Genomic DNA, 26,210 nt, shown 5'->3' on the forward strand with positions numbered 1-26,210 from the left:
CCCCTTTGCTGTCAGAGATGACAGAGTTCTGAGATGATGCCCAAATCTTGATAAAATTCTGAACAAAACCAACCACAGTCTTTCCTCAGATTGCACAGTGGCTACCCTCCTGGAAAATCCACTGTATAATTTTTTTTAAAGATTTTATTTATTTACTTATTTGAGACAGAGAGAGAGAAAGAGATATTGAGCGGGGGGGGGGGGGGGCAGAGAATCCCAAGCGGACTCTGCGCTGAGTGCAGAGCCCAACGCAGGGCTCAATCTCACCACCCTGAGCTCATGACCTGAGCTGAAACCAAGGGGGCGCCTGGGTGGCTCAGTCGGTTAAGCGTCTGCCTTCGGCTGAGCTGAAACCAAGAGTCGGAGGCTTAACCGACTGAGCCACCCAGGCGTCCCCAAAAATCCACTGTGTATTAAAACCAAACACAAAACACTTGTGTTTATACATAAAACAGTTGGGATTGGACTCAGATAATTACAAGCCATTATTTCACGGACACGGATGTCTAGTGGGACATTTAGGAGTCACACGGGGTGAGGGCAATTCTGTGTGGTGCGGAGGGCCCTGCCCTGGGCCCCATCTGGGTCCCAACCTGCGCGGGCCCTGTGATATCCAGAAACACCCCACAGATTGCCCCCATGGCCTCCATTGTTATGCCAGCCAACCCCTGGGAGTTCCTGAGATGTACTCTAGGGGACAGCACTGATTGTCCATTCACGAGGAGCTTTCTGGAAGCTCTGGGCTAGCCTGCGCTTACAGTCCCTCCTCTTTTGTGGTTTCTGCATTTGCGACTTCGCCTGCTCGCTAAATTTATCCGTAACCCCCAAAAGCAGCACTCCTGGTGCTTTTGTAAAGATCATCGTGTCATTCACACAGGGGTGGAAAGCTTGAGTTGTCCAGCGCACATGCAGCTGAAGTTCAGCAAAGCGCTACTCTGCCTTCCTGTCTCAGCTCATACCATAACCCAGAGTCCTTTTCCCCTTTTCGCCTGCTACTGAGTGCCACGTTTTTCACGTTTCTTGTGCTTTTCTTGTTGACGGCTTCACTGTCTAAAATGCCCCCCAAGCAAAGTGCTTAATGCTGGCTAGTATCCCCAAATGCAAGAAGGCTGTAGTGTGTCTCACGGAGAAAACACAGAAATCCGATGAGCATCCTTCAGGCTCGAGTTAGCTATTGGCCGTGAGCTCAACGTTAATGAAGCAACCTTATATATTAGATAAGGTGTCTTTGAACTGAAACACATATAAAACAAGGTGATGTTATTGATCAGTTGATGAAAATATGACCAGGGGCTCACAGGAACAAAACCCTGTATTTCCCATAAGCGCGTTCGATTGCATTTGCTAATTTGTGTTCACGGTGACTACAAAGAACGTAACTCGGCAATAAGGAGAATCGACTGTGTATTTTTTGCCTTTTTAAAATGTAGACAGTGGTATGCCGTATATACCACTCTGCACCTCGCATTTTTCACTTGATAGTTTAGAAATCTTTTCATATTTAGGGCACCTGGCTGGCTCAGTCTACAGAGCGTGCAACTCTTTTCTTGGGGCTATAAGTTTGAGCCCCACGTTGGGTGTAGAGATTACTTAAAAATAGAATCTTAAAAAAGGAAATCTTTTCATATTGCCCAAGACTTTCTTCGTTCATTCCCATGTGTCCTTTTAAATCTTACATGCATTGCTTTATAAAACGGACATAAGCAGACACCAAATGGTGCTAAAACAAATCTTGAATATAAAATACAGAATTCATGTATCCGTTCTTATGTTTTAGGACCTGCCCAGTGTCACAGATGGATTTTAAGCTGAGGGGCGGTGGTGTAATTTGACATAGAGTTGGTTTTTTTTTTTTTAAGAGTTTATTTATTTATTTATTGGAGAGAGAGCACGTGTGCATGCAAGCGGGGGGCAGGGAGGGGCAGGGAGGGGCAGAGAGAGATTCTCAAGTGAACTCCGTGCTGAGGGTGGAGCCCAGCACGGGGCTTGATCCCATGACCTTGAGATCATGATCTGAGCCGAAATCAAGAGTCCAGTGCTTAACCAACTGAGCCACCCAGGCGCCCCTGACATAGGGTTTTTCAGCTAGATTTTTAAAAGGCTAGTTAGGACCACACATCAGGGTCTGGAGCCCCATGCGATTGCTCTCTCTCTCTGCCCCTTAGCCATGCTGCGGATGGTCTCAGCCGTTCTCCAGTTTGGCAACATCGTCCTGAAGAGAGAACGGAACAATGATCAAGCCTCCATGCCTGACAACACAGGTATTCCACCTGGCCTGCAGCCCACCCACCTGACCCGGCGTTCCCTGTTCCCCCAGACAGAGCATCCCCCCCACTCCCCGCTCCCCAGCCAGGCGTGCCTCCAAGCTGTGCTGATCCTTTACCAAAATGTCATCTCCCACTCTTTTCCTGATTCGAAAAGGTGTCCTCTCTGCTGAAGGTTTGAACAACACCAGTGTGCCGGAGATCCCCCGTCATCCCGGCCCCTCCGAGAAAACCATTAGCATTGGGCTTTTCTCTTCCTGGCCTTTGTGCTCTGCATATATATATATACTTTTTTTTTTTTTTTTTGCTTTTCAAAAGCAGAATTATAGTTGATACTCCTTTTTTATCAAAACGGAAATAGCTTTGCTTCTTTATGATCATAAAATAATACAAGCTGGATGGGGGGAGAATCTGGCAATACAGAAAACTATAAAAGCAGGGAAATGACCCACAGTCATACTCCTGAGAGGTAATTACTGCAACATTTTGGGGTACTTCTCTCTGGGCTTTGTTCTCTGTCTACATCAGAGCAGAAACATTGTCACAGAAGTGGAAGCACGCTTCGCACCCTTTCCCCCTCAAGACAGCAAGAGCTTTCCATCCTGATTATAAAATCCTATGGGCTCGTTTTCCACAACTATACGACTACAGAAAATATGAGGAAAGGGGCCCCTCCCATCATGCTATTGATCAGCAGTGTCACCTGTGGTGCTTGGGAGCTCTATTCGCACGCCCAGCAAGTGTGCCGTGCACGCTCATTTATTCGTTCAACCTACAAAATTGGGGTCAGACCTTGTAGACCATTTTGAAATTTGCTTTTTTTCCCTTAATGCACTGAGGGCAACGTTTCAAGGTTATTAACTAGAACGTTACTGGGGTTTCTTCCTCTGGGGTCTGTGGGTAGAACCGTATGTCAGGATAATTAATCTCCTGGGAAATCCTGGGTGTTTCATTCTCTGCATTTGCAAACGTTCATTGGAGAACCAGTCCATGGGCCAAAGGACACAGCAGAGGCTTTAGAAGCCTCCAGAACATTCCTGTGACTCGCAGCATAGCGCCCCAGTACACATTCCCTGCTGTTCTTCAGGCCACTTGTTATAATTCTTAAGTACTTTCCATACCATGCAAAGTCACCGTAGAAGAATTAGAAACTACGACGGCACCAAAAGAACAAACAAACAAACAAAAAAATGTAAATGCTCATCAGCTCACCTCTCAGATATAATCACTGTTTATTTGGTGTTTTTCCTTCTGGATGTGTTCTTTTCCTTTCTCTTTTCTGCTGGTGCTAAGAATTTGTAGTAATGGTTTTCCCATTATGGAAGTGACAGAAGCTGGAAAACATTTCTTAATTACCATTTTTTATGAATTTTTTTCTTTACAAAAATAAGGAAGAGCAAGTGGCTTTTAAATATTTATTTATTGGCCACTTCCATGGGTTTTTACTCCAATAGCTTTTCCTCCAGTATTTTATTAGCAAATGTCCAAGCATACAGACAAGTTGAAAGATTTTAGAGCAAACACCCAGATATCCACCACCTAGATTCTACCATTGACATTTTCTACACTTGCTTTATTGTGTATCTTTCCATATATCGTTTGTCCATCCTGCTGTCTGGTGCATTTCAAATTTGAAGATTTCCGTGCACTTCAGCGTGTACACAAGTAGTTCACATGTACGTGCATCAGCTCGCATATGCATATCACCTGCTGGTGTCCAGTGTTTGCTTACAATTCTTTCTTTGGAGTGAAACATACAAACCGTGAAATGCACACATCTTAAGTGTACCGTGTAATGAGTGCTAATAATTTTCAGTGACTGCAGAACATGTATTCAAATGGAGGATCCCTGACTCCCTAACCAATCCCCAGTTGCTGGGCATTCAGCTTGTTTCCTGTTTTCCTCCATCACCAACAAGGCTGTGACGTACATCCTCCTGGTGCAGTCTTTGCTCACTTCCGGGATTATTTGTCCCATCTTGGGGTCCCTGAGAGAGAATTGTTGGGCCAGAGGACATACACACTTTTAGGATTGTAATGCTTACTAGTGGGAGAAGCTGGGCCCCTCGTCTGTTCCACCAGCAGTGGGGGCGACCCCCTCCGCTGCGCTCAGTGGCCGCTGCCGCCTCCTGGGGCTGATCAGACCTTTGTGCCTCTCACCTCAGCTGCACAGAAGCTCTGCCGTCTCCTGGGACTAGGGGTGACGGACTTCTCCCGCGCCCTGCTCACCCCCCGCATCAAAGTTGGCCGAGACTACGTGCAGAAGGCTCAGACCAAGGAACAGGTGGGTGGGGCTGGGGGGCAGGCGGGGCGCACGGAGAGCCAGGCGCCAGGGTCCTGGGCCTTCAAGCAGCGTATGCTGGTTTTTCTCTCACTCAACAAACTTTGGCTGATTGTTCGCTCCATTGCCCGCTCAGGTTCTGGTGCTAGAAATAAAAGTCGTAATGGAAACAAAGACCATGCCTTGGTGGAGCTCAGTGCGAAGTAGGGAACAGATCATAAAAGAAGATACATAAGCAGTGAGGCCTTCTGTGAAGGAGGGGGTTCATGTGGTCAGGAAAGTCCTCCATGAGGAGGTGATGTTTGAGTTTGCTCCCAGATGGTTCAAGGCAGAGGGAACAGCCTTGGGGCTGGAACAGGCTTGGTGAATTGCGACTGTCAAGGTGGTCAGTGAGGCTAGAGAGTGGGGCAGAGGGTGGCAGAAGCCGCAGTCAGAGAGGTCGGAAGGGGACAGATCGTGCAGGGTCTTAGGAGCCACAGAAAGGAGGTGAGTTTCATTCAGAGAGCAGTAGGAGGCCAGTGGGGGTTTAAGCCGGGGAGCAACCTGATTCGGTTTGTCTTTTATAAAGATCCCCTTGTCTACTGCATGGAGAACTGGATCCCGGGGGCACGGGTGGGAACAGGGAGACATAAGGAGGCTGCTCTCATAGTCCAGGAAAGCGATGATGGTGGTGGGACTGGGGAGAAGTGAAGCCATGCTAGAGGTTTTCAGAATCCAGCTTTCGGGCAGAGGCCTCTGCCTGGCCCCAGGCTGGGCACTCAAACAAAGTACTAGGGTGAAGAAGACACAGTGGGAGACATGGGGGTCAGAGATTGGGGATCACGTGAGAGGCCAGGTTCCACTCTCAGCTGAAGTACTCTTGTTAGGATCCATTTTACAGATGAAGAAACTGAGGCACAGAGAGGTTTAGCCACATGCCTGAGGATGCAGCGCTTCTGAGGGGCAGAGCCAGGATTCAAACCCGTGTTGTCAGGCTCCAGAGTCCACCTTCTTAACTGTTATGCTGTCGAAATTGGTTCGAGGGATGGGGGGAAGATGAATGAACTAACGTGCCCCCAAGCGCCTCACACACTGCCTGGCGTGTAGTAGGGCTCTGAACTGGTTGGCATCATCATTAACATCATCATTCTCGATGAGCTGTGACGGGGGCCCGTCCACACCAGTGTTTCCTTGCTGGGGGGCGGGCTGGGCCCTCACCATGTGCCCCCCGCCCCCCGCAGGCTGACTTTGCGCTGGAGGCCCTGGCCAAGGCCACCTACGAGCGCCTCTTCCGCTGGCTGGTCCTGCGCCTCAATCGTGCGTTGGACCGCAGTCCCCGCCAGGGCGCCTCCTTCCTGGGCATCCTGGACATCGCCGGCTTTGAGATCTTCCAGGTCTGCACTTGGTGCCAGGCTGGGGCTGGGAGGGCTCCATCACTCTGGCCCTGTCCCCCTCCCACTGGTCTCTGTCCCCTCCCTCTGGTCTCTGTCCCCATCTCTCTGGTCTCTGTCCCCCTCCCACTGGTCTCTGTCCCCTCCCTCTGGTCTCTGTCCCCATCTCTCTGGTCTCTGTCCCCCCCCCTCTGGTCTCTGTCCCCCCCTCTGGTCTCTGTCCCCATCTCTCTGGTCTCTTTCCCCATCTCTCTGGTCTCTGTCCCCATCTCTCTGGTCTCTGTCCCCCCCCCTCTGGTCTCTGTCCCCCCCTCTGGTCTCTGTCCCCATCTCTCTGGTCTCTTTCCCCATCTCTCTGGTCTCTGTCCCCATCTCTCTGGTCTCTGTCCCCCCCCCCGGTCTCTGTCCCCATCTCTCTGGTCTCTGTCCCCCCCCTCTGGTCTCTGTCCCCATCTCTCTGGTCTCTGTCCCCTCCCTCTGGTCTCTGTCCCCCCTTCTGGTCTCTGTCCCCTCCCTCTGGTCTCTGTCCCCCTCCCTCTGGGTGTCTGTGCACCCACCCTGGTCTCCATTCCCCCCCCCGCAGTCTCTGCCCCTCCCCCGTCTCTGTCCCCTCTCTCACTTGTCCCCTCATCCCCTGCAGCTGAACTCCTTCGAGCAGCTGTGCATCAACTACACCAACGAGAAGCTGCAGCAGCTCTTCAACCACACCATGTTCATCCTGGAGCAGGAGGAGTACCAGCGCGAGGGCATCCCCTGGACCTTCCTCGACTTTGGCCTCGACCTGCAGCCCTGCATCGACCTCATCGAGCGGCCGGTGAGCCTGAGGGTCCTCCCGCCCCGCCCCCCCCCCCCCCCCCCCGCCTCCACCAGGCACGAGATCCGAGACCTCAGTCCGGCTCCTGCCCTGCTGGGCCTCCGGCCTCTAAATCAGTTCATGACAGCGTCTGCTTTATAGATGCGTAGGCCCCGGATGTGCCTGCCACGGGGCCTGGTTTGAGCCAAAGCTCTCATCAACAGCCGGAACTGTGTTCTGTTGTATGTCCATGTGCCTCTTACAAGAGCTACAAGTTAGCAGCAACCTAAGAGTCCAGTGTGTGGGGATCTGACGTACTCTTCCCCTCCTGTTGGTGGTTAGGCTAACCCCCCTGGGCTCCTGGCCCTGCTGGACGAGGAGTGCTGGTTCCCAAAGGCCACGGACAAGTCCTTTGTAGAGAAGGTGGCCCAGGAGCAAGGAGGCCACCCCAAGTTCCAGCGGCCAAGGAACCTGCGGGACCAGGCTGACTTCAGCGTCCTGCACTATGCAGGCAAGGTAGGTGGCTGGGCCGGCCCTGGGGCCTGTGGGCGGGGGTGGGGACCACTTGGCTGCAGATGCAGGGAGAGTGCAGAGGGAACACAGGGCCCCCCCCCCCAAAATGTCCCCTGGAACGAGACACTGACAGGGGCCGGGGAAGCCCAAGGAGGACCGAGGACTCTGTCTGATGAAGTCAGCAAAAGCTTCCTCAAGGAGGGAGTATTTCCAGTAGGCTTGGAGGGGTGGATAGGAGTTCGCCGTGAGGAGAATTATGTGCATTTTATTCCCTCATTCGGCAAAGATGTGCCTTTTGTATGCTCAGCCCTGTGCTGAGCAAAGCTGGGGCCCCACGCCGGACGTGGTTTCTGTCCTCACAAAGTTCCTGATCTGGGAGAGGGACAAATACAGACCATGAGGATAGATGGCTGCTAGATGCTTCAGTGGGGGTAGCGTGAAAGCCCGGAGGAGGAATGCCAGGGGAGGTTTCAGAGGAGAGTCATGCTTGATCTGGAACTTAGATCAAGGGTCAGCAAACATCTTCTGTACATAGTTTCAGCCAGTCTCTGGCCATAGCTACTCGCTTCTGCCGTTGTAGTGCGAAAGACGCGCCGGGGAATATATAAATGATTATGTAAATGAAGGCTGTATTCCGATAAAACTTTATTTACAAAAAGGTGGGATTTGGCCTGTGGACCATTGTTTGCCAATCCCTGGCCCAAATGTTGAGTAACAGCCAGTAAAGGATAGGTGAAGGATGGGAAGGGCTGTCCAGGCGGAAGGAACAGCATGCAGAGGCTGGGAGGCAGGAGACCTCTGTGCTCTGTGTCTAGTCCTCGCTGCCTCTTCCACACATTGTCTAAGACCTCCCGTGGGCCCAGCCCTGTGCTGTGAGTCAGATCCGAGCCCTTGCCTCAGGGAGCCACTGTCTGGTGGGGGGCACATGTGTGGGGGGTTGTGCTGGTCAAGACTGTGACTCTGAGAGCCTCGAAGCAAAGCCCTGAATACTCAGAAGGAGCCAGCCGTGTGAAAATCCGTGGTGAGGGAATCACAAGCAGTGGGAATGGCAGGGGTAAACCTGAGGTAGAAATGAGCTTGTGTGTTTGAGGAACAGTGAGGAGCCCAGTGTGGCTGGAATAGAATGGGTAAGGAAAAAGTGAGGGTGGATGCGGTCCTCTGGGTGGTCAGAGGACAGGTAAGGGAAGTAGAGGGAGAGGGACCCTGCTGGTGGAGGGTGCAGTTCTGCGAACGGACACAAGGTGGCACCGATGCTCTCTCATCCATGATGAGCCCTGGAGCTGGCAGTCCCAGAGCTTCTGGGAGGTTCCTTGGGAAATTGGGAGAACTGGTGAAGCTGCAAACTCACCACCTCCTCTGCCTGACTTCACCCAGGTCGACTACAAGGCCAATGAGTGGCTGATGAAAAACATGGACCCTCTGAATGACAACGTCGCAGCCCTGCTTCACCTGAGCACAGACAAGCTAACGGCAGAGATCTGGAAAGACGGTGAGGGCCAGCTTCCCCAGCTTCCCTGTCCCTGGAACTCTGTGCATCTCTTTTCCCAGCCCACAGTGTGAACACCTTTGTTCTAGAGGCTAAGTTCTGAACGTGAGTTGTCTGCTCAGACACGGAACGGATGTAGGCAGGCCAGACGGTCTCCCGGTAGTGTTTCCAATCAGTGATTGACTGATTGGTTGGTTGATTGTTATCTTAAGCCCGCATCATGCTCAATGACAAAACACACACCTCCTTAATCAGAAACAAGATGAGGATGCCCATGGTCACCACTGCTGGGCAACATGGTTTTAGCAATACTAGCCTCTGCAATCAGACTGGAAAAAGAAATAACTATATGAATATTATAAAGGAAGAGAGAAAGTTATTCATTGTAGATGGCATATGATCCCTAAAAAAGAAAAAATCAAGAGATTTGACTGAAAAAGAATTAATCACAAGAGAACTCAGCAGCGTGGTGTCTTAAAGATTAGTCGGCTTTGGGGCTCTGCTTTCTTGGCTCTCACAAAGTTCCTGTCAGGGCCCCCAGGGAAGAAGAAAGGAATAATAGATCTCCATGTCATTTGGGAGAGCTTTCCTGCTCCAACAAGGCCCATGTGGATTTGGCCATCAGTCTTTTTGGAGTGGCATTTCTGGGAGGCATGGGCAGAAAAGCTGAATGTCTTTGGAGTGAACCCCGGAGCTTTCCAAGCCTTGTCTGCCCCTCCCCATCCTTAGAGAAGAGATGATTTTAACAACCGGTGGAACCAGCATCTTGGTTTCTCCCGATTCAAGGCTTCCAGAATCTATCAGTTTGCCTTAGCCTTTTTCTTGAAGTGAAAAGCGTAGTTGTGAGTCCCAGCCCATGCAATGAGATAAGAGAAAAAATAAGCAAGATGCATGGTTCCCAAACGAACTCATGGAACAAAAGGGCACGAGGTGCCTTGATGGTGGTGAGCTGATTTTAGACAGAGAGATTTGATGTTTGTGTCTTGCATGGTTTATACACGAGGGACTGACAAGCAGTGTTCAGTGTCCAGTAACAGAATCAGATTCTGCTATGAGACTCATCTCCTCAGCCTGAAAATCCCCCCACCCCAACACACACTTCTTCAAAATCTGTGTCCCCTTCAAGGACACATCACACCCCTCCCCCCCAACCATGATCCCTCACATGCCCCATCTCATAGGTGCCCGGCCCACCAGGGGTTCCAAGAGCAAAGTGGAAGTGGGAAGCCTTTTGAGTCCTGGACTCGAACTTGGCACAGTGTTACTTCCTCCACGATTCTCCTGAGCAAAGCAAGTCACAGCAGCCCAAATTCAAGGAGCTGCAAGTCACAGGGAGGGATGGGGAAGGTGGCTGTTTGTGCATCAATCTCTATGACAGCTGCCCTGAGCCCAGAGTCGGGTGCCCAGCATCCCGGTAGCCCAGAGGGAAAGGCAGATGAGACAACCTCTCCTCAGAGAGGCAAATGCAACAAACTGGGTAGGAGTATCAAGTCAGTCCTCGAGCTTCCTGGCAGCCAGGGCAAAAAGGGATACCTAATCAAACAGATAGATTCTACCTCTAGGGAGACAGATTTTTTTCCCCTTGGCATTAAATTCTCACAAAGGACATTCATCCTTTCAGTTAACTTTGATGTCCTCGGTGGGTAGACACAGAGGTGAACGGGACAGTCCCCCTGGCTTTAGAAGTTCACAGCCAACACGGAAGTTTTCCCTCCCGCTTTGCCTTGTGCTGTTGACTAATAATGTTCTCTTTTTTTTCTGCCACCTTCTCTCCTCCCTTCTCTTGCTGTTCCCTTTGCATCTCCCGCCTCCATCTCTCTGCCCTTCCCCTCATCTGTCCTCACCCCACCCCCCAAGAACACGGGGGTTTCCAGCAATTCTCTTTCCTTGGCTCCTTCCCACCGTCGCCCCCAGGATCTTCAGGGAGGCGAGGCTCTGCTATTTCTCCGTCAGGGGGTGGGTGTTGCTGTGCATCGACTGGTGAGATTTGCCGGCCGAGGCGGGTGGGCCTGTCAGACCGGGTACCTGACTTCGAACATCTGTCCCCTCTCCTCCACATGGAGGACTCTTGCCCTTCTTCCCCTTCTTTGGCGCCTCCCTCAGCAGTTCCCACACTCTCCATAGCAGCACACCCTTCTAACTAAACTGCATGTAAAAGGAAAGCAATTGCGATAATACTAGCTGGTGTTTACTGAGCACTTACTATGTGCAAAGCCCATTTACGATTACTAACCCCTAGAATCCTCCAAACAACCCAGTGAGGCAGGTGTTAGTACTACTATCCCCATTATACAGAGGAGGACATTGAAGCCCAGAGAGGTTACGTCACCTACCTGAGATCACACAGCCAGTAAGGGACAGAGCTGAGATTTGAACCCAGGACATCGGGTCCCAGAGCCTCTGCTCTTCTCGGGGCCGTAAGAACTTAATTATCCTTTTGATAATAGCCGGGAGTCTGGTGGTGAGAGGGAGCATTGAACCTGGGGAGGAAGAGGCCGTACGTGAGCCCCCCTGCACACCAGGCCCTGCCTGGAAGTGAGGATTATCTGGCTGACCCCAATGACCCTCCCTGCTGAGGGCTGCAGGACGTCAGAGTCTGCCCCAGCTGCAGAAACCTGGCAGGATTTAGAACAGAATTCGAGGTAAAGGAGTAGGTATCTCTCAGTAGCTGAAGTGACACCATCAAATGACAAGATCAGGCCTTACTGGAAAAATAGTTCAGTGGAAGCATCTGTCTTCTTCTTCTTTTTTTTTTTTTTTTTTTAAAGATTTTGTTTATTTGTCAGAGAGAGAGAGAGAGCAAGAGCACAAGCAGGGGGAGCTGCAGGCAGAGGGAGAAGCAGCCTCCCCGCTTAGCAAGGAGCTGGATGTGGGACTCGATCCCAGGACCCTGAGATCATGACCTGAGCCGAAAGCAGACGGTTAACTGACTGAGCCACCCAGGCATCCCCCGTCTGTCTTCTTTTAAACACTGCACATAAAAGCCAGGCTTTATTACATTTTTTAGTGGGACATTGTTTTAAGTTCCTAAAAATGCCACCGTGCTGCGTTCATGATCCCTGGCACCCTCTCGGTGCCTGTAAAATGGGAACAATTCTTCTAGGCTTATAAATGAGTGGCGCCTGGCAGAGAGGAAGTGCTAGGTAAGCAGGTGCTGTTGTCATCAGCACCTGTGGATAAGGAACATGGAGATGCAGTTTGCATCCTGGAGGAGATGAGAGGTCAGAGGCCAGGGTTCCAGAGGACTCACCCTGCCTGGGTTCAAATCGTAGATCTGCATTTCTAAGCTGTGTGGCCTTAGGCGCAGTCTTCCACCTCTCTGAGCTTCCTTTCTGAGTTTACACATCAGTCCAGCGGGGCTGATAACACCTACTCACCGGTGTTTCATATGTAAAATGACAGGTCCTAGAAATGATAAGACCCTTGAACTTTAACCAAGTTTAAGCAGTCCACCTACGACTGACCCCTGACCCCCTTCTCTGCATCTGTCTCCTCTTCCCATAGTGGAGGGCATCGTGGGGCTAGAGCAGGTGAGCAGCCTCGGGGATGGCCCACCGGGTGGCCGCCCCCGCCGGGGCATGTTCCGAACGGTGGGACAGCTCTACAAGGAGTCCCTGAGCCGCCTCATGGCCACACTCAGCAACACCAACCCCAGCTTCGTCCGCTGTATCGTTCCCAACCACGAGAAGAGGGTGAGTGACTGGCCTGGGGAGGGGGGCAACTCCGGCAGGGGGTAAAGGCCTGGCCACTGACCTTGGCTGGAGCCAGGCTCACCTCAGACTGGCTGTGTGACCTTGAGCAAGTTGCTTTCCCTCCCAGGCTCAGTGCTCTGTTAGGAAAATGCATTCATTCAATTCAGGGGACTTAAATTTTATTGAGCACCTACTAAGGGCCAGGTTTTGGGGACACTTTCGAGAGAAAAGCACAGCCAACTCCTATTCTCACAGTCTAAGGGGGAGCACAGACATTCAACTGAGCAACCATAATGAATGTCCAGTTGGATTTGTAGGGGTGGTAAGTATCCCCTAAGGCTTAATCTGGTCTGTGATGTCAGGGAGGCCTCCCTGGATGTGGTGGTGATTGAGCTCTGAAGGATAAGTGGTACCCTGAGGAGAGAACAGCTTGTGCAAAGGCCTGGTGGGACGTTGGGGCATGAAAGGTGCGGGGGATGGAATGAAGTCTGTTGGGGCTGGGGGTGTCATGTCGGGGTGGGGAGACCATGCCTGGCTTCCTGGGCCACCAAAAGGTTTTCTTGTTAGGAAAATCAGAGAATGGGCCCTGTAGAGAAGGGTCAACATGGGTGAAAATGAAATACAAAATGAGGTGCCCGAGGCTTACCCTGTCCTCAGAAAACAGGAACTGTGGTTGCTGTGTGTGTGTGTGTGTTTGTGTGTGTGTGTGTGTGTGTGTGTGTGTGTGTGAGATGTCTGCAAATATCCTATCTTATCAAACCTAAGACACGTCTATTTCTCACACTTTAGCGTCTCTGAAGTTGGGGGTGTGGCTTACAATCAACCTGTCAGAGGTTAATTGATAGTTTTTCTTTCGTGATAGTATCTAAAATAACAGCGTTTTGCAATTGATGGAGGCTTATATTTGATGAAATACGGTACATAGATTCACCCATTTTTTTCCAAGGAGCCCTGGTTCTTTTTAGCGGAATGGTGCTTAGAGTCTAAGATCTGGCTGTTAGGTGTGCTCAGTGGTATTAGAACCTCTCAGCAAACAGCTGCGTATATATACACACAAGTGAATATATACACATACGTATAGACGTGTATTCACGCGTGTATACACACACGTTTTTTTCTTAAGTCATCTCTATACCCAATGTGGGGCTCGAACTCACGACCCTGAGATCAAGAGCCACGTGCTTCTCGGCTGAGCCAGCCAGGCACCCCTGTATGCACACGTTTATATCTATATTGATTTCTATAAATATCCCTACATACTGAAAACTGTGAGTTCACAGCAGTATGCCAAGTTCTGTCTCAGCATCACAGAGTTCATTATAACTTTTTCCTCATGCAAATTTGTGACTCTTTTTGTATGTGTGACAGTGAGAAATCTGGATCCCACAAAATACTACATATTTATGTGTTTTCTCAGTCCCCTGTAATGTAATCCATCTCTTGGCCCTCCTGGCACCTCCCCCACTCAAGCCTGCCCAATATTTTGTCAAAGAGTGGGATGGAGGGAAGAAGGAAGAAAATATCAATGTGAGGCCATCCTATATATCATTTCCGACTACAGTTCTTTCCAGCTATTTCCTTGGGGGTGTTTTGATTGTGAGACAGTCAACTAAGGTGGCTTAAGCCAAAACGAGAATGTATAATCTCACATAATTGAAATCCCACGGTTGGGTTCAGTTATAGCTGGATCCAGGTGCCCAAATGGTGGTGTCAGGGGTCTTTTTCCTTTGCTTGGCTCTATGTTGTCTTTACTCTGAAGGAATCTCATTCTCGCTCTCTTTCTTTCTCTTACTCCCCTCAGGATGATAAGGCAGCCCCCAGTAGTTCCAAACTTTGGTTCTCCCAGTTCAGCAACCATGGAGGGAAAAGAGAGCCTCTTGTCCAGGGTCCTCATTGGTCCAGGATGGGTCTTGTGCCCACCCCACTAGCGGACTGAGAGCCGCAGGGGAGAAGTAGCTCTCTCCCGAAGAAGTGAAGCCTTATTGCTAAAGAAGGGGGTACACATATAGTAATAAAGGGAAACTCCCTTTTGCCCAACATAAACAATCTGAGGGCAGAGGCTTTTATCTGCTTTTTCACTGTTGGGTCCCTAGTGCCTTGAACAGTGCTTGGCACACAGTGGATATTCAATAAATGTTTGATGGATGCATAAATATAAGGTATATATGCTTCAGTGGCCCTAGAAAAAGATCCAGAATGGTGGTATTCATATTTTATTCCCACCCCCCAGAAATTCACATTCTACCCTGGGCTGTGACCCGGACGTTGGATTTTTGTTTTTTTGGTGTTTTTTGTTTTGTTTTTAAAGCTTCCTAGAGGGTGCCAGTGTGTAGCCAGGGTTGAGAACAACCGATTTAGAAAGTTCTATTAGAAACTGGGGACTGTGGGGTGCCTGGGTGGCTCAGCCAGTTAAGAGTCTGACTCCTGATTTCAGCTCAGGTCTTTTTTTTTTTTTTTTTTTTTTTTTTAAGATTTTATTTATTTATTTGACAGAGAGAGACAGTGAGAGCAGGATCACAAGCAGGGGGAGAGGGAGAGGGAGAAGCAGGCTTCCCGCAGAGCAGGGAGCCTGATGCGGGGCTCGATCCCAGGACCCTGGGATCATGACCTGAGCCGAAGGCAGACGCTTAACAACTGAGCCACCCAGGCGCCCCTGCTCAGGTCTTGATCTCAGGGGATCTCCGGGTCGTGAGTTCAAGCCCAGGGCATTGGGCTCCATGCTGGGCGTGAAGCCTACTTTAAAAAAAAAGAAAAAAAAAACCAGAAAGAAACTGGGGATTGTGTTGCCCACTCTGGGGACCTGGACAAGGCAAGAGTTCTGTTTTAGAATGTTGAGTTTGAATTTTTGTACTGTTTAGGGTTTTTTTAGAAGGAAGGGAGGGAGGAAGGAAGGAAAAGGCAACAAAAGTTAGCTACTCCAAAATAATGATGTATGGGTTTTATTCACGCATCACCTTCCCAGTGAGGCCTTTCCCCAACTATCCCTGGTGCAGATTCAGCACTCCCCGCCCTCCCTGCCGCTAAGCAGTAGGTACTCAGTAAATTGTAGGTTGACCCGTGTGAAATCGCCAAGGATTTCTGACCCTCCCGAAGGGCCCGTCCTGGTTTCCCCAGGCGGCTGCCGTCTGGTGCGTGGCGCCCCCATGTGGCCGCCGTCGACCCCGCGTGTCCGTCCCCGCTCTCCGCAGGCCGGCAAGCTGGAGCCTCGGCTGGTGCTGGACCAGCTGCGCTGCAACGGCGTCCTGGAGGGCATCCGCATCTGTCGCCAGGGCTTCCCCAACCGCATCCTCTTCCAGGAGTTCCGGCAGCGGTGAGTGCGATGGGGCGGGGCTCGGTTTGGAAACCCACCCCCCCATCTGCATCCAAATCCCCCCACTGCTACTTCTGAGTCTGGGGAGTCAGGGCAAGTTCCTTTGGTTCCGGTCTCAGCTTTTTCCTCTGTGGAATGGGAGAGCAGGACCCCGCTCAGGTGGTTCCCCGAGAGAAAGATTGCCTTATGCGGCAATCTGTGTGTGGCGATCTGCATTTCTTTACAAATGCAATAGAAAGGGATAGAACAGAAAATACCAGAGTTTAAGAAGCAAGTCATAGGGGTGCCTGGGTGGCTCAGACCGTTAAGCCTACGACTCTTGGTTTCTGCTCAGGTCATGATCTCAAGGTCGTGAGATCTGGCAAGCATCCGACTCTGCTGGGTGTGAAGCCTGCTTGACATTCTCTCTCTTCCTCTCCCTCTAACCCTCCCCCTACCCCCCAGCCCCCCACTTATGCACACGCGTGCTCTCTTTCTCTCTTAAAAAAAAAAAAAGACATTATTAAAAAAATCCAGTTCCTGGGGCACATGGGTGGCTCACTCAGTTAAGTGTCTTAGCTTCGGCTCAGGTCATGATCCCAGAGTCCTGGGGTCGAGCCCCACGTCGGGCTCCCTGCTCAGCGGGGCGTCTGCTTCTCCCTCTCCCTCTGCCCCCCTGCCCGCTTGTGCTCTCTCTCTCAAAAGTAAATAAATAATAATTAATTAATTAATTAAAAATACAGTTCCTCGGATGGCTGGGCCACATCTCAAGGGCTCAGTAGTTACATGTGGCCAGTAGGCTCTCTATTGGACAGTGCAGCTCTGAGTCTGCTACTCAAAGTGCGGTCCCCAGGACAAGCAGCATGAGCATCACTGGGCAGCTCCTTAGATATGCACATTTTCAGGCACCGCTGCAGACTTACTGAATTAAGATCTGCATTTTAACAGCCCACCCCTGGTGACTGAGCAACCCTGATACACACACACACACACACACACACACACACGTCAATCACCAGTCATAAAATATGTCATATTAACATAGGACATGTCTTATGTATATGATGCATGATATTTTACAAAATGTCAAGATCCAAGGAAGGGCACAGCAGGGGAAGGGCTCTGAGGACACGCATGTATGTGTTTATGAACTGTATCCCGTTTCATTCTCCGTCGTGCTTAGACATTGGGAAGAAGCCGCTGCACAGCGCTTAGCTCAGGGCCTGACCAATAATAAGTCTTCAGAGACATCAGCTGTCACTGGCAGGCATTCTCACATTTCCACCCTGAGACCCACCTGTGTTCCGCATCTCAGTGATGCCGGTGGGGTGACAGAACACTCACGATCAGCACACAGTGAGTGTCCAAGGGGTGGCCGCTCTTGGGGACAGTGCTGTCGTGGGTGGTGTTAACGCTCTTAGCCCAGTGTGTGGTGCTTGGTGTGGCAGGAGCTCAGTGACAGTGTGCTGTAACTCCCCACCCACCCCTCCCCTCCCCCCGGCAGATATGAGATCCTGACGCCCAATGCCATCCCCAAGGGCTTTATGGATGGGAAACAGGCCTGCGAGAAGATGGTGAGTGTGGGGCAGAGCCCGAGCTGCAGGTGTGTACGTGTGCACGCGCAGGGTCCCAGGCGGTGGAAGAGGGGAGCAGGGACCGCCCTCTCCTCGCCCCTCCTCTTCATCACCCCTCTCCCACCCCTCACAGATCAAGGCCCTAGAACTGGACCCCAACCTCTACCGTGTGGGACAGAGCAAGATCTTCTTCCGGGCAGGGGTCCTGGCCCAGCTGGAAGAGGAGCGGGACCTGAAGGTCACAGACATCATCGTGTCCTTCCAGGCAGCTGCCCGGGGGTACTTAGCTCGCAGGTAGGGCACCGTGCTGTCTCCTGGGTCCCGTTGGCCAAGGCTGGGGGTAGGGAAGGGTTGACCAGAGGGCTCCAGGGGTCAGGACCTCTGAGATGGTAGAAGGGCCGGGAAACAAAGGGGTGGAGCCAACAGATGCCCAGGCTTCTTGCTGCTACAGTCCCCGAGGGCCCACATAGGCCAGGTCCAGTGCTGAGTGGTGCCGGGGACACAGAGAAGAGCTAGTCTTGGCCGTAGGGTGACCAACCATCCTGCCTCGCCCAGGACTGGAGCTTCCCCAGGATGCGTGATTTTCGGGGCTAAAACAAAGAAAGCCCTGGGCAAACAGGGAACGGTGGTCACCCTTCCGGCCAATGCCTCAAGAGACTCCACCCTGGAGGGGGAGACATACACGGGCACAAAGCGTCACAGTCTGGAATGGGATGTGCTTTGATGGTCGTCCAGGTGTAGTGTGGAGACCCTACAGCAGACCAGGATGCATCCAGGTCCCACTTGATGGCCAGAGAGACGAAGGAGGATGGGACAGGTGTTGTAGGCAGGAGCGACAGCTGATTCAAAGACCCAGGGATATGGGAGCCTGATGTGTTTCAGGAATGTGAGAAGTTTGCAGGAGAGGCCCCTTCCCCCTTGAAATGGCCCAGAGGGAGGATCAGAGAACAAAGGACTCCCCCAAACACCAGGCTGAGGGGTGGGGACCTTGTCCGGGGGTGCTGGGGAGCCAGGGGAGGGCTGTGAGCAGGGGAGGGGAGGGTAAGCTCTGGGTGTAGAAAGACCCCCTCGGGAGGCAGGTTGGGGATGGACTGGAGGGAAGAGATTAGAGGCTGGAAGGTTGGCGTGAGGGTTCAGGTGGGGGAAGAGGAGGCCTGAACTAGGGTTGTGTGGACAGAGAGTGGGGCTAGAGCAGAGAGAGTCAAAGGCCAAAGGACTGACAGACTATATGCAACGGGATCTGCCAATATTAGAAAGTACTTGCACACATAGGCCCTCAACAATGGTTGACTAAGTGAAGGGAGCTGTGCTCTCTTTCAAAGGGGACAGGCCTGGAGGGGCTGAGCCTCCACTCTCCCACTTGCCCGTCTCCCCACCCAGAGCCTTCCAGAAGCGACAGCAGCAGCAGAGTGCCCTGAGGGTGATGCAGAGGAACTGTGCCGCTTACCTCAAGCTGAGACACTGGCAGTGGTGGCGACTCTTCATCAAGGTGAGGGCGCCTGGGGAAGTGGTCTGAGCAGCAAGGAGACAGCACATTGGGGCCAAGTGGCTTTCTCTGTTTGGGCCTCAGCTTTCTGCATCTGTAAAATGGGACCAATCAGCCCAATCTTTGTTAGCCAGGATTCTTTGGTGTAGCAAGTGACCAAAAAAATCTGACTCAAACCAACATGAATAAAAGATTGAGGACAGCTTCAGGAACAGCTGGATCCAGGGCTAAGTCAGGGGTCCCAAAGACCCCCTCAGATTCAATGATTCACTAGGAGGACTCACAGAACGTAGAGAAGCTGTTCTGTTCATTGTTATGGTTTATTACAGTGAAAGGATAGAGATTGAAGTCAGCAAAGGGAAAATGTGCACTGAACAGAGCTTGGGAGAGACCAGGCACAGGCTTCCAGTTGTCCTCTCGACACAGAGTCATGTGGACAGTGCTTAAGTCTTCCAGAAACAATGTGTCACAGCATATGTGGGCTGTTGCCAACCAGGGAAGCTCCCCTGAGTCTCAGTGTCCAAGCTTCTTATTGGGGGGTCAGTCTCATAGGCATGGCTGACCCCCTATGTGGTTGATCTTACTCAGTCTCCAGCCCCTCCAGAGGTCAAGTTGATACCATGGGGGCCAAGAAACTCAGGTAACAAAGTCACTCTTATCAGTCAGAATATTCCAAGAGCTTGCAGATTATCTTCCAGGAGCCAGGCAAGGGCCAGGCCTTTCTATGAAAGGTGCAGGGTTTGGACAATGCAGGCCTGCCGAGTCAACCCTTTATTGCACAAGGGCCCAAATAGTGATGTCAATTATCTGACCTTCTGTGTCTCCCATTTGGCTTTTCCTCATGGTGATCACCTCTAGGCTTTTCCACATGGGGGCCACCAGCCCATTGAGACTTGTCCCCCGACCAGCTAGGCCAGCACGGTCTTCTCCTATCCCAAAGCTCCAGCCAGAGTCCCAGGTTTGACTTGCCCTTGGCCAGCTGGGGTCATGTGACCACCCCAGGACTCGTCAGGACACATCAGATGAGCCAGGCTGGTGTCACATGCCCGCCTGGAGCAGAGGGGCAGAGCCGGGTGGTCGGGCCCCCTGTGAGCATGGGGGGCAGTGTGTTCCCCCAATGGGAAATTGGAGAGGAGGAAGGAAGTTCGAAATTTGGAGGCAAAAAACCCAGCCATTCAGTGTAATTCCAAATACGGTGTGGGAGCAGTCAGCCTACGTGCCCTCAGCCAGTGTTAACTGAGCTCCTACTATGTGCCAATAACTTTGGGGGGGATCATGATAAAATGGTGAATAAAAGCAAAGTCCTGCCCCATGGAGCCCACAGTCTAGAGCAGGGGTCAGCAAAGTGTGGCCTGGTCCAGGTGCCTGTGTTTGTAAATGCCCATCGGTTAACGCATTATCTGTGACTGCCTTTGCGTTCCAGCAGCTGAGTGGAGTTGTTAAAACAGAGAAAGCGTGGCCCACAAAGCCTCAAACGTTTCCGAGCTGGCCCTTTAGGAGAAAGCTGGCCTACCCCAGGTCCTGGGCATGGGCATTGACCGGCATCAGCAGATGAGCCTCACAGATACATATAAAATCGTGGCCGTGTTAAATGCCATGAGTTAGGGCAGAAGAGAATACAATACTGTAGAAAAAGAACCGAGCTGAGTCGAGAAGAACCAAACAGAAAGCAGTGGGACAGCAATGATCAGAGGGGATCCCACTCAGCAAGGGGGAGCCTGTCCTTTCAGTTGATCATGTGTGTGTGGCACGTGTCCCGCGACCTGAATCACACCGCGTACAGTGCATCTCTCTCACCCCGGACCCGGGACTCGGGAACTTGGAGGGACATTGTGCTACAGAACGGCGGCGCCGGTGTGTCTCGTCGCCCAGGGTTAGTTTCGCGAAGAAGGAACACGTTTAGTGCGGCTTGCCTTTGCCCCGGGCTGTTCTAGGCTCTTCAGTAGTGTCAGCTCATTCACGCACTGCGAAAACCCCGAAGACCCCGTGGCGCAGGGGCTGTTCCCATCCCCGTTCGATAGATGACATGAGTGAGCTCGCCGGACGCCACATAGCTCCGGAGCTGCCACCGGAACCCGGCTCAGGGTGTGCGTGCTCACTCAGCTCCCGGGCCAGTGGAGCCAGCCATGCCCACCTTTACCTGCCCCCCCCCCCAGGTGAAGCCGCTGCTGCAGGTGACGCGGCAGGACGAGGTGCTGCAGGCGCGGGTGCAGGAGCTGCAGAAAGTGCAGGAACTGCAGCAGCAGAGTGCCCGCGAGGTGGACGAGCTCCAGGGCCGCCTGGCACAGGTAAGGGGCGGGGCCGTGGGGGCGGGGCCACGGGCGGAGCCAGGGCGGGGGCGGGGCTCCCAGCTGAGCCGCGATCGCTGTCGCGGGGAGGGGGAAGGTGGGGGCTCCGGTGTGCTGGGGCCCCCGATCCAGGCTGAGACGTGCAGGAGGCAGGGCCCTGGGGTGCAGCCAGGGTATTGGGCGGTGGGGGGGTGGGTGCTGGTTCCTGCGGAGCCGAGATGCTCAGGCGGCTGGCCTCCCAGAGGGGCAGGGTAGGGGCCGGCCTTGTGGCAGGGCGACGGGAGGCAGGCGGTGAGCTTTCCGTTGTCCAGTTTTTCTGGTGTCTCATAAGTAATGCTGAAGCAAAACCCTTTTTGAGCATTTTCCTGTTTGCTCTTACTGAGTTATTTGCTTTGGTTAAATCTCTAGGCGTAGGAGTGTTAAATGAAATGTGAGATGGTAGGGGCGCCTGGGTGGCTCAGTCGTTAAGCGTCTGCCTTCGGCTCAGGTCATGATCCCAGGGTCCTGGGATCGAGCCCCGCATCGGGCTCCCTGCTCAGCGGGGAGCCTGCGTCTCCCTCTCCCACTCCCCCTGCTTGTGTTCCCTCTCTAACTGTGTCTCTCTCTGTTAAATAAATAAAATCTTTAAAAAAAAAAAAATGTGAGATGGTAGAAAGCCCTCTCGGGCGCTATTTGGAGGGTGGACTGGAGAGGGAGAGCCTGGAGGTGGGCAGGCTGGGAAGAGAGTCCACGGGGAGAGGATAAGGCCCAAGCTGTGGGGAGGTGAAGGGAGGTGGGAGAGAGGGTGGCACCCAGGGGTCTGACTTGGTGACTTGGGGGGGGGTTGAGGTCATCCCGAGATGGGGACCTGGAGGAAAGCCCTCCAGGCCCCAAAGGGCGAAGCAAATCAGGAGGCAGGAGGGACCGAGTGCTCCACTGAGACTGCCCTGGGAGCACTGCCTGCTGAGTGCTGACCTCCCACCCTGTCCCCAGCTGGAAGAGGAGCGCACCCGCCTGGCGGAGCAACTCCGAGCAGAGGCAGAGCTGTGTGCGGAGGCCGAAGAGACGCGGGGCCGGCTGGCAGCTCGCAAGCAGGAGCTGGAGCTGGTGGTGACAGAGCTGGAGGCCCGCGTGGGCGAGGAGGAGGAGTGCAGCCGCCAGCTGCAGAGTGACAAGAAGAGGCTGCAGCAGCATATACAGGTCGGGCCCCTGTGTGCCCACGGGCCACCTCACCCCATGCCCTTCCGTCTACCCAGACAACCTTTGCTTCTCCAAACCATGTCTCACTGGGCCATGAATTTGCAGAAAACTCAACTCAAAGTGGCATAAGCCAAAAGAATACTTCTTCGTTTCAAATAACGGGAGACTCCAGAATGCTTATGCATTCTGCTTCAGGCATGGCTGGATCCAGGTGCTGAGGTGATACCCTCTGTGCTCTTTCTCTCTCCATCTCTTGGCTCCATTTGCCTCTAGGCTGCTGTATTCCCAGGCAGGCCACCCTCCCGTGGTTCCCCTTCAAAATCCACTGTGTGCTTTACATCTTCATTCAGATGCTAAATTTTCATTGGTAGTATTCATCTGCATTTATGTGTTACGACCTCTTCACTTGAAAAAAGTAGATTGAGGTACCCAAGTTATGCCAAACATACTTTAAAAATTTCCAGTGATTAAGTGAGCATGTGGTCTTACATTTAAAATAAATAAAATTAAATAAGTTTGAAAATTCAGTTCCTCAGCCATACTGACCACATTTCAGGAGCTCAGTAAGTGTTTTAATCACCTCCTCTTCGTCCTGTAGGTGGGGGAGGGATCCTGCCCTAGAGTTATGGGGATGGCCTGACACCATACCACAGAGAGCCACACAGGGGTTGCACTCAGGAATAAAATGAACAGGCCACAGCTGTGGGAGGCAGGCTTTGTAGTAACAAAAGTATGGGGTGACCCCTGGTTCCTACAGGGAGATGTGATCGGTGAGTTTGAATAATTTCAGGGCTGGCAGGCAACTGAAGTCCCCTATGTAGGCAGAAGCTGGCCCTGTGCCTGGTCCCCATGATGTGTAGTGTTAACGTGACCAGCGGACCTTATCTGTGGGAGCAGAGCAGGTAGGAGGAGGACGTGTGGGTAGGCCATTATAGGTCCTCCCAATACCAGATAGCAAGTCAGCACCTAATACTGAATCCTTTTTTTTTTTTTTTAATGGAAGTATTATTGTATTATTGGGGCACCTGGGTGGCTCAGTTGGTTGGGCATCTGACTCTTGATCTCAGCTCAGGTCTTGATCTTAGGATCGTGAGTTCGGGCCCTGTGTCGGGTTCCGTGCTGTGAAGCCTACTTAAAATTTAAAAAAAAATTTTTTTTGAGGTATTATTGACATATAGCATTAGTTCAGGTATATAGCATAGGGATTTAATATTTGTATATATCAGGAAGTGATCTCCACAGTAAGTCCAGTTAATATCCATAATCTTACATAGTAACAAGAACAAATATTCTAGTGATAAGAACTTTTAAGATCTACTCTATCAGCAACTCTCAAATATACAGTACAGTGTTATGAACTACAGTCATGCTGTCCATTACCTCTCCGGGATTTATTTATTTTGTAACTAGAAGTGTGTATCTCTTGACCCCCTTCACCCACTTCACTGACCGTCCCTCGCCCCCCGGCAACCGCTCATCTCTTCTCTGTACCTATGAGCTCAGCGTTTTGTTTTTGGTTTTGTTTTTTAGATTCCACTCATAAGTGAGATCATCCGCTATTTGTCTTTCTCTGACTTACCTCACCTAGCACAATGCCCTTGACATCCTTCCACGCTGTCACCCAATATCGAATCTTAATTTCCAGTCTCACACCACATGTTACCACAGTGGACAGTGCCTGTCTGTATGATGTGTTTATTTATTATATTTTTGGCTTATAATCTTCCCGCACACACAAGAATGTCATTTCCATAAGGACAAAGATGTGTATCTATTTTTGGTGCCTGGAACAGGCACACACAGGGCCCTCAGGGAAGGCTCAGGGGTAATGAATGAAACGGGAAGGCCAGTAAAGTTTTGCTCCTTCCCAGCCTCGCCCAGAGCAGGGACCTGTCTGAGCCACAAGCCCGCGGGGTTTGGGACCGTCCCCTCCACCCTGTCCTTCCCATCTCATGCCAGCCCCCGGCCCCTGGGTCCTCATCCCTTGCCCCTCCCCTCTCCAGGAGCTGGAGAACCACCTCGAGGCCGAGGAGGGGGCGCGGCAGAAGCTGCAGCTGGAGAAGGTGACCACAGAAGCGAGGCTGAAGAAATTTGAGGAAGACCTGCTACTCTTAGAAGATCAGAATGCCAAGCTGAGCAAGGTCGGTGGCCTGTAGGCCCCCAGGGGCAGGGAGCTGTGGTGCATGGGGTGGGGGGTGAGTCTCTCTCGGCGTCTCCCCCAGCTAGCGCCCCCCCTAGGGGTCTCAGGCTCTCAGTCTCAGCTGTGTCTCCCTTCAACCTTTGCTCTTCCCTTCACTTTCCCTTTGTCACACCTTCACCCGAGCAGGTATTTATTGAGCAACTACTGTGTGTCATTACCCATCGCTGGTAGATCATAAGACACCCAAAGCCACGTGGCTGGAGACCACCACCATCTCATTATATCCCATCCTTCTGTGGGTCAGCTGGGGCTCCGTCGCACAGCTGCTCCGTGGCTCTCGGAGGCAGTCACCGTGGCGTGGGGGCCGGGTGTGGATGTCTGCCATCTCGGTGCTCCTTCGTGTGGCTTCTGTCCCCACAGGAGAGCGTGGGTTTCTTACGCGGCAGCTCCGGGCTCTGAGAAGGGGAAGCGGAAGCATCCAGGCCCCTTAAAGTATTAAGCCTGAAACTGACACGGCATCACTTGTGCCCCATTCTATAGATCAGGGATTGGCAAACATCTTTTGTAAAAGATCAGATAGCAAATATTTCACGCTTTGCAGGCCTCTGTGCTTCCGTCACAAGCGCTCAGTTCCGCCGATGTAGCATGAAAGCAGCCACAGATGGTACATGATCGAATGCGTGTGACTGTGTCCCAATAAAACTTTATTTATAAAAACAGATGGTGGGCCAGATTTGGCCTGCACACTGTGGTTTGCAGACCACTGAGCTTAAAGCAGTCATAGGCTCAGCCCAGATTCAGGGGGTGGGAAATTAGGCTCCATCCCTGGGTGGGGACATGGCAAAGAACCCACCACCATCTTTTACCTGCCACAGCTAGGACTGGGCTAGGCACAGGGGATATGGCATTGAACTAACCTAGAAAGCCATTTATGTCCTCACAGGGGGCTGGGGGAAAGGGATGCTAGATGAGACACCACAGAAAATAAACATAACCACACATTGTGACTTAATTTTAAACTGTCAGAAAAGAATAGAAGACTATGGAAGGGGGAGCCTGGGTGGTTCAGTCGGTTAAGCGGCCTTCGGCTCGGGTCATGATCCCAATGTCCTGGGATCGAGCCCCGCATCGGGCTCCCTGCTCAGCGGGAAGCCTGCTTCTCCCTCTCCCACTCCCCCTGCTTGTGTTCCCTCTCTTGCTGTGTCTCTCTGTCAAATAAATAAAATCTTAAAAAAAAAAAAAGACTATGGGGGGTGACGGGTGCCTCACCTGTCCTCAGGGTAGTCAGGGAAGGCTTATCTGAGGCAATGATACCTGAGTCGAGAGGTCAAGGATGCACAGGAGTTTTCTGGAACGTTCCTTCTGGTACAATGGCTATTCCATTCTACGCTGTTCTATTTCTTTCCTTTTAAGGGAAGTGCCAACACACTACATTGGTTTCCAGAACCACTCACAGTTTGAAAAGTACTGCTCCAGGCCAGTGCTTCTCAAATGCTAATGTGCCCAGGAACCATACGGAGAGCTTGTTAAAATGCAGGTTCTGATTCAGCGGGTCTGGGGTGGAAACTGAGATGCAGCATTTCTAAAAAAGCTCCCACTTGATGCTGCTCCTGGTCCGCAGACCCATTCTTTGGGTGGTATGGATCCAGAACCCACGTGAATGCAGCGGATGGGCAAGGATGTTCACTGCGGTGTTGTTTATAATCGCACGTGATTTGGAATGGACCTCAGCGCCCATGAGTGGGATGGTGTGTTAGTGAATGGTGGGGTTCTTCGAATAATGGGAGTCTAGCTTGTAGTTACGACGTGTGCACCCGTGAGGGTGGGACGGGTCTGCAGACCCAAGAGAATGGGG

The 26,210-nt window shown here is 51.9% G+C and overlaps 1 protein-coding gene across 8 annotated transcripts in view; it reads left to right on the forward strand.

Moving 5' to 3' along the window:
• MYH14 (myosin heavy chain 14) overlaps positions 1-26,210 on the forward strand; it is an 88,855-nt gene that overhangs the window by 28,777 nt on the left and 33,868 nt on the right. For 5 of the 8 annotated variants that reach the window (XM_036068129.2, XM_036068132.2, XM_036068131.2 and 2 more), the window contains 15 exons: positions 2,166-2,261; positions 4,430-4,548; positions 5,766-5,918; positions 6,556-6,729; positions 7,051-7,224; positions 8,596-8,710; positions 10,565-10,663; positions 12,212-12,399; positions 15,588-15,709; positions 17,193-17,262; positions 17,396-17,556; positions 18,643-18,751; positions 20,905-21,036; positions 22,009-22,215; positions 24,219-24,356. In XM_036068129.2, the coding sequence (XP_035924022.2) occupies positions 2,166-2,261; positions 4,430-4,548; positions 5,766-5,918; positions 6,556-6,729; positions 7,051-7,224; positions 8,596-8,710; positions 10,565-10,663; positions 12,212-12,399; positions 15,588-15,709; positions 17,193-17,262; positions 17,396-17,556; positions 18,643-18,751; positions 20,905-21,036; positions 22,009-22,215; positions 24,219-24,356 (2,057 nt within the window). The remainder of the gene's footprint in view (positions 1-2,165; positions 2,262-4,429; positions 4,549-5,765; positions 5,919-6,555; positions 6,730-7,050; positions 7,225-8,595; positions 8,711-10,564; positions 10,664-12,211; positions 12,400-15,587; positions 15,710-17,192; positions 17,263-17,395; positions 17,557-18,642; positions 18,752-20,904; positions 21,037-22,008; positions 22,216-24,218; positions 24,357-26,210) is intronic. The other 3 variants (XM_078062633.1, XM_078062634.1, XM_078062632.1) reach the window with 2 other exon arrangements.

This window comes from Halichoerus grypus, chromosome 15, assembly GCF_964656455.1.
Source record: "Halichoerus grypus chromosome 15, mHalGry1.hap1.1, whole genome shotgun sequence".
NCBI classification, from domain to species: domain Eukaryota; kingdom Metazoa; phylum Chordata; class Mammalia; order Carnivora; family Phocidae; genus Halichoerus; species Halichoerus grypus.